Source organism: Drosophila albomicans, chromosome 2R (genome assembly GCF_009650485.2).
Source record: "Drosophila albomicans strain 15112-1751.03 chromosome 2R, ASM965048v2, whole genome shotgun sequence".
NCBI lineage: Eukaryota > Metazoa > Arthropoda > Insecta > Diptera > Drosophilidae > Drosophila > Drosophila albomicans.
The window spans coordinates 8,699,493-8,707,071 of NC_047631.2; the positions used below are offsets into that span (position 1 = coordinate 8,699,493).

At 37.4% G+C, this 7,579-nt stretch overlaps 2 protein-coding genes across 19 annotated transcripts in view; both read right to left on the bottom strand.

Annotated features, from left to right (window-relative positions):
• LOC117576423 (synapse-associated protein of 47 kDa) overlaps positions 1 to 6,219 on the bottom strand; it is a 38,646-nt gene extending 32,427 nt beyond the window's left edge. For 5 of the 18 annotated variants that reach the window (XM_052007275.1, XM_052007274.1, XM_052007268.1 and 2 more), the window contains exons 1-2: positions 5,749 to 5,910; positions 4,748 to 5,461 (exon numbers count right to left, since the gene is read on the bottom strand). In XM_052007275.1, the coding sequence (XP_051863235.1) occupies positions 4,748 to 4,962 (215 nt within the window). In that variant the 5' untranslated portion in view covers positions 4,963 to 5,461; positions 5,749 to 5,910. Of the gene's footprint in view, positions 1 to 4,747; positions 5,462 to 5,748; positions 5,914 to 5,945 lie in introns of those variants that run through there. The other 13 variants (XM_052007273.1, XM_052007269.1, XM_052007278.1 and 10 more) reach the window with 7 other exon arrangements.
• A 277-nt stretch (positions 6,220 to 6,496) lies between these two features.
• LOC117576425 (mitochondrial import inner membrane translocase subunit Tim16) lies at positions 6,497 to 7,305 on the bottom strand. The gene is made up of 3 exons (XM_034261168.2): positions 7,211 to 7,305; positions 6,945 to 7,123; positions 6,497 to 6,886 (listed from the first exon to the last, which is right to left on the bottom strand). The coding sequence occupies exons 2-3, from the start codon at positions 7,105 to 7,107 to the stop codon at positions 6,624 to 6,626; spliced, it is 426 nt and encodes a 141-aa protein (XP_034117059.1). The 5' UTR covers positions 7,108 to 7,123; positions 7,211 to 7,305; the 3' UTR covers positions 6,497 to 6,623.
• Between the last annotated feature and the right edge of the window lie 274 nt (positions 7,306 to 7,579).

The window sequence follows — 7,579 nt, forward strand, 5'->3', positions numbered from 1 at the left end:
TGGTGTCCGGCTGTCCGAGTGTCCAATGTTCTGCTGCTCTGCATGGCATAAAATTTTAATATCGTTCTTAAATTTAAATAGCCTCAAGTTGTTGGTGGTCTTTGCGTTTGATTTGGCAACGTTTCAATTCAGCACAGCATTTTATTTTTATTTGCAAGCCAACTGTCTTTTCTTTTGGGGTCCCCGCCGACGCGACAATAAATTCCCTCAGCCTTGCCTTTGCTCTATTTATTTATTTATATATTTATTTTGAGGCCATCGCTTTGATTTGATTGTGTGTTGTGCCCCGTGTGTTGGCGTATACACAGCTGCCGCAGGTAGCTGTCTAAGCAAAGACAAGCTTACATAAAGAACTGCGCCCAAATGTAGGCTACGAAAAGTTCGTGAAAACCTTGAAGTCCTTGACGGATTTAAATGCGGACTGTCTGTTGCCAACAGATACACTTTCGCATGCCTCTGTCCAACTAATTAGCACGATTTGCCGCAGCTTAATTGCGTTTTAATATGGACATTGGGCATGCGTTCTACAGAGTAGCAATTAGTTGTCTCACTTTACTGCAAAGCTTAGACATAATTTGACATGTGATTTTGTATATGAGATTGTTCGCCAAGTGTTTCTAAATTTGGCTATATTAATTAAAAATCCATTGTCAATAACCACACGCAAAATATACTGAATGTAAAAACCAAAGAAATATTTTTTTAAAAAGTAAATTAGGTTTATTTCAGGCTTTTTATACCCGATACACAAATGAAATCATTTTGTATGTCAAAAACGAATGCTGCAGTCGCATCTTAGATGCTATCATTCACAATATGGTATATTTTAGTATATTTATAATGTAATAGTGTATCTATATACCAAATATAGCCTTTAAAATATTTTTGTATTTTTTGTATGTTTATTTGGTATTATTTAAGAATGAAACACTAATGTATTTATTTTATTATACATAGTTAGCGGGCATATCACAGTTGACTATAGCTTTCCTAATTTTTTGAATTGCCTTACACATTTAGTATATTGTTTTACTTCAATTATGAATTAGATTTTGATATATTGAATATGGCAACAAGTTTTAAAACTAATTGGATTTGAAGCCATCATCTCTCATATTGGAAAAGTGAAACATCATATTACAAATGAATATTTTTAGTAGCTCTCTACAAAAAGATACTAATATGGTTTCCACCAAATTCGTTTATTTGAATGCGCTTTGGATATTAAAAAGAGAGATGGCAATTCATATATAGAAATGAATTTCTTTGGGTTTCTTTGTTGTTTGCACAATGAAATTGACATTCAACGTGTGCTATTCCCACGCATTTTGCAAACACGCATCTGATTGGAAATTGGATATTGGCAAGCAATCCGACTCAATTTTAAATCGATTGAAATGCAAATATTTGTGTGAGTTTCACTTTGAAATGACCCAACAACAACAACAGCAATAAAAATGGGTAATTTCACTGTTAGATATAATCAAAACTTTTCTAGAATTTCCACACATGCATAACAAATGTTATAAATAAGAAGTTTTCTTCTTATTTTTGTTTTATATTTTTATTTGTACACAAAGAGAATTTGAAATTCTTAACAACGCTGAAAGCATTCATTTATTCGTCCTGTTTATTTGCCGAGCAATTTGAGTGTACGTTTTGTTTTCATTTCTGTTTGTTTTTGCTTTTTCTTTTAGCATAATTTTAGAATTACGCAGCCAACAACAAAATGCAAGGGCGCAGAGTCACACACACATACACAGACAGAGAGCTCACACATAGTTAAAGAGAGCAATTGCAAATAGTGTAAATGTCCTTGAAAGCGCGCAAATGGCAAAGCCAACAACGTTGGCCCTGACGTCCTCGCATATACAGGTGAAGGCTCCGCAGGACGAATCGAGAATTGAGGCCAACATGCCAATATTCCGCACTCAACTCTCGCTGCGTTTCGCTCCAAATTCGCAAAGACGTTTTTACGACAGTTACTTCCACACAATTATGGTGAAAACTCTTAAGTATACGACGACAAATGTCCAATTTGATTTAAAACTTTTTCTCGTTCTGCTCTATTTGATATTATGTTATTTCTAAGTAATAAAAAGCGAAGGTCATAACAGAAAGAATTTTATGAAATAAGAAAGTGCCAATAAATAAAAATACTGAGGATTATCGTAAATAATTTTTCCTTCAACGATTCTTATATTAAGTTTCTTACATTGATTTTTTAAATTTATCTGTACTATTTTTTGTGTAATTTAACAAAAATTAATTTGCAAAAATGTCTTTTGCTATTATCATAATAATATCTATTTTCAATAAAAATGGTAATAAATAAAATAAATTATTTCTGTAGCCAAAAAATATTCACAGCTTCCTTAGTTGTGTTTCTCTTATTGAGGTCAAATTAAAAATTGGTCTAAATTTTGGTAAATATATTTTGAGAATTTTAACCAATTATAATCTGAAGTATTTTTCAACATTCTCCATAATTTACATTTTATGAGTGCAGAACAAAAATATTATTTAAATGTATGCCTAAAAGTAGATGGAATTTAAGTGTAATTCGTAGGATTCCGTGGGTTGCAATGCCCCCATTTGTCAGTATAATGAGCAGCATTTATGCATGACAGTCAAAATTAAATAAATTAATTCAACGAAAATTATAGAGATTTAACGTTGATTGCTGTTACTGTTAAGGAGGGCGTCAGATTCTCTCTAATATCCCAGGCCACGTTTACTGAATGCACAATTATTAAATAGGCTGGCAAAAGAACGCCAAGCAACAAGAAGAAAACTCTTCGAGGCGAGGCGAGACGATACGAGGCGAAGGCGACGATAGCGTCCTTTTGCTGTCCTGGTGTGAGGACATCACATGTGCACATTTCGTTGTGTTTTGCAGAAACAACCGAAAAAGCGAGAGAGAAAACACGCGAATATGTTGCCCACTCTCTCTCTCTCAGTGTATTGCTCTCTCGCTCTCGCTCTGTGTGTGGTCTGGCTCTTTGGTATCGATCCGCAAAACGAGCAAAAGTCAACTGGAAACTGGAAAGCAACCACCAGAATCCTGTCCTGCTGTTGCTGCTGCTGGTTTTCTGCTCAGCGTGGAGCAAATGCCTCTGACATTGGTGACAGAGTTTTTTTTTTTTTGTGTGGTCCTACAAAAGTGGCCAAAAAACTGAATGGAAACGGCGCATGTGGTGATGAGGTGGGTGGGTTGGTGGGGAGCATGACTCAACATTTTGTGGTTATGCATAGCCACGTACACGTGCAATTTGTGTGAAGCGAAACAAAAGCGGAAAAAGGATACGATGCTCGCGACACACTCGTCCAACTTGTCAATGTCAGTTGATAGTGAAAGCCAATTCAAGGGGGAGGGTAGGAGAGGAGCTGATATAAGGTTAGTGGGCAAGAGAGGTGGGGAGGGTGAAGTAGGGGCTCTGTATCAGGTGTAGACCATATAGAGCTGGTCGAGCAGGCATCTTCAAAGTCTGCCAGCAGCTGTTGGCAGCTGGCAAAGGATGCTCGCGAAACGTGCTCAGAATTGGCTTCCTACACACACACACACACATACATTCACACGCACACACACACAATTAAATATTAATGTGCCAAATTAAGTGAAAAATGGTATTTGATGGGGTGAGCAACGCTGACTTGGCTTGGCTTTCGCTTGTCTCAAGGATTAGGCAGCAACTTGTGGCATTAACAGCCCATCAGTTGGACTTATGTTGTCATTTGCTTTAAGCCAAAATAAAATAATTACAATACACACAATGTGCACAGAGATCAAGCAGCAGCATTAGAAACATGTGTGCAACTAGGCAGCTTTTCGTTTAAGAATCCAAGGAATCTTGTATGAGATTTATATTAAATATTCCATATTCTGAACAAAAAAAAACATTTTTGTTCTTAAGATATTCCTGGCATGTTTGGAATAAATTTCTGAACAAACTCAACTTTCATTTTTAATAGGATTTACTTTTTACAAAGAAATTTAAGTAAATCCAAAAATGTGGAAATTTCAGCTATCGTATACTTAAAAACATGAATTCTTAAAACTCTCTTAAAACCAGAAAGAAAGCAGAAATCTATTTATATTTATAAAGGAATGCGAAAAATGTCTGTAGAGTAAATAGAGCTACATACTTAGATTATAAGAAACATATCTCTGATATTTAGTTTGATTGTGAACTTCATGGCATGTGAAGCAGTCAGTAAAACAATTTAATCGCCATATGAATAATGCAATTTATAAATGCTTAAAGGCCATTCTGGGTAATCAATCAAATTCGGTATAGAAGCAAGTAAATCTACTTACTGGCGCCTATAAGTTATATTACAAATTTATCACCTATTCGCCTGCAGTTAAAGCAATTATGTTCAGTCACGAAACGAAACGAAACGAAACGGAACGGAACGTGAATTGCATTCATGGCTAAAAGCAGGGCAAATGGTCTAAGAAGGGTTGGCGAAATGCTAAAAGGTACAAATTGCAAGGTCAAATTGGCACGCCACTTAATACTGGAGCACGCCAAATGGGTTCCAAACCGGAGACAGAAAAGAACAAAGCGAATTCTGATTTCAAATGCCAAATGGTTTATGGAACTTTAAAGCAAGATAAGGGGAGTTGGCCTTGAACGGCAACTGGTATAACAAAAAACAAATGAAAACAAAAACATAATGCTTATCTGTTTTGAAAGACAACAAAGAGCGAGTAAATTGTGATAATGGCAAAGTGGAGACTTACCTTTTGGCACCCTCCTCGCCTTCAATGCCTTCGCCACCGGCAGCGGCTGCAGCAGCATCCTGTTCCGCTGATGTGGCCACTGGCTCGGCAGCAGTCGAAGATGTGGTTGCAGCTGCGGCATCACCGCCTGTGGGTACTGGAACGTCCTCATCGCCAGCGCCGCCCTTGACTGCGCCCACCAGCGAGGTGAATTGATTTGTTAGACCCGAAAACATGTTTGTCTTTTATCTGTGTGTGCGTGCGCGCGCGTCTCTGTGTGTGTTTAATTCGACTGTGTGTGTGTGTAGTGCTTGAAAGGATTAGCTTTGCGTTGTCGAGAATACACAAAACGAACGAAGACGATGTCTCGATGTCGACGACGATGCGACGAAAGCTCCACAAAAGGAAACGTGCGCACGTTTTGTAAAGGAGGCGCTTGCTAGATGCTTTTAATCTCTCGCTCTCTCACACGCGTTGTTGCTCTCTTTCTTCCTTTTGAATGAGTGTGTGCGACTCTCACGTTCTCTCTGTTAATCGTGTTCTTCTGCAAACGTCGCTGCTGCTGCTGCTCTCTGCGCTACTGTGTCTCCCTCTATCGCCAACTTTTATTACACTTGGCAGGAATTTTGTAATAGGTTTTTCTTTTGCACTGCAAATGTAGTTTCACTTTCGACGACGAGTAAGTTATGTAAATTGCTGCGTTTTGCTATTTTACGTTAAATTTATGTTTGCACGCTGTGAATTGAATATGGGGAAAAACAATACAGATTTTTTACTGGCTAATGCGAATGGCAAAGAAAATCAATATACTACTATATAGGCAAATCAATTGTAATTGAAATTGTTTGAAAATTTACAACACTTAGAGGGCAATTGTCAAAATAATTCGCACTGTGAAAAGGTCGCGATAATCGATATTATGCCACGCTTGCTTCTTTTTTTATTGGTTGGTGTCTTGCAGGTTTCCGTCTACAACTACGACTCCTTTTATACTAGAGATATAACGTAACGTTGTAAATTACCACTTGAGTTAAGAGTTTTTTTTTTTATTATTTTTTTTTTTGTTGTCTTGTCTGCTAGTTAAAACGAGCAAAACTTGAATTTTCGGCTGCCTGTGTCGAAGGTCCTCTGAAAACTGATTGAGCAGCGGAATTTTCTTTGCTCAAATACCGTTCGTTTGGTGGTTGCTTAGTTTATTCTCTCTTTCTCTGTCTCTCACCAGAAGAGTTCCAAGTGAAATGCTGAGACACCGACTTGCCTGCCACCTACTCTATGGAAAGTTGGTGGTTGTTTTCAGCGTTTCCTTTGTGCTGGAATTTCTCTATGTCGCGCATGTGCCAGCTGTTTTGCGTCGTTAGTGGTGGCTCAATAGCCACAAATTAAACAAACAATTGACACGTCTGATAGTACACAAATCAAATGTATATTTAACAACAATAACAATACAGCTGCGTAGCTTGAACTTTTCTTTAGCCTTGTCTTTCTTCTAGTTTATTTTCCAGTGCTGCCCACAAACAGCTGATTTTAGATGTGACCATAATTTATTCTATTCGGTATTTTTCTTGCATTTATATTGAGGCCTAATAGAACATCAAATAATTTTCCAAAATGCTATATTTTTTTAAACCAGTACATTTATCTTAGACTAGAGGTAAATTTGTTAAGGATTAAGCCGCGGTCACACCTACGACGCAGCGAGTACAATAACAGCACTGTTAATAACATTCTGTTCATTTGCAAACACGCGATTCCAATAAGCAGTATTTTTGTTTATTAAACAAAATCTATTTACAGAATGGAAAACATGAAACACCGTCTTTTCTTCTACTTAACAACTATTTTAATCAATTACGAACTACAACTAGCTTCGTTTAGAGGTAGAAAGCACAAAAATCGCTCAACGTCGTTGCCTTGCCCTGCTCTGAGGCGCTTCCTCTGCCGCCGCCTGTTCTTCAGCCTTTGGCTTTTGATTTTGTTGTTGCGCATTGAGTTCTTGATCCAGACGTTCCTTGGCTCTGAAGACTTTAGATTGTATGTAAAATGAGCCTCCTTTACTGCGTTCGTTAACGTTAAACAAATGTTCGTAGTTCTTCGTAATGCAGTCTGCACTTTTGAGGTCTTCCACGTTTAGTATTTGTTTGGCCTCCTCCAGCGTCATACCTGTAAAAATAACATTGTGGATTTAGATGTTCATGTCTTGCTAGGATATTAAACTTACCCGTGCGCAAGTTAGATTCTGCACTCTTGTCTCCTTGTCTACCTCCACCGGCTCGTTTGGCGGCCTCCTGTGAAGCGGCAATCTCTTGCTTTAGAGCTTTGGCAAACGCTCGTCCGATGGCTTGTCCACCGAGCACAATAATTTGTGCGATATACTTTGCCATGACGTTGAACGTTTCACTAATATATAGTCAAAATTCGAATTTTAATTTTGTTTTTACTAAGCAAGCTTAGATATATTCACGAAATTGTCATTATACAACGTACCTAACCTACAACAGTGCAGCGTATAAAACAATCAGCATCAGCTGTTACTGAATATTTTACAGCACTGGTTTTTAGTGTGGCCTATTCAGTAAAATTCCGCACTAATATGCTGTGGTGGACTGTCGATATATTTATCGATATTCCAAAACTGTCATACTTATCAGTTAATAATTGAAAATCAAACTCAAACTGTTATATCATGGCAGCTGTAAATATTCATAATAGGTGTATAAATAATTTTTATTCTGACGGGTTATAAGAAATAATTTATTAAGCAAGAATTAGTCTAGAAGGCTGCGCTACTTAGGTGCTATAAAATGCTCTATAGTCTATGCTAATCCTGCTTAGCAAATACTATATGCGAAGTAT

Excerpts from the sequence above, each read along its gene's own strand:
- LOC117576425 (XM_034261168.2), bottom strand. The coding sequence starts at position 7,107 with ATGGCAAAGTATATCGCACAAATTATTGTGCTCGGTGGACAAGCCATC. Across the intron at positions 6,887-6,944 it reads AGAATCTAACTTGCGCACGG|GTATGACGCTGGAGGAGGCC; the intron begins GTAAGTTTAATA and ends TTATTTTTACAG.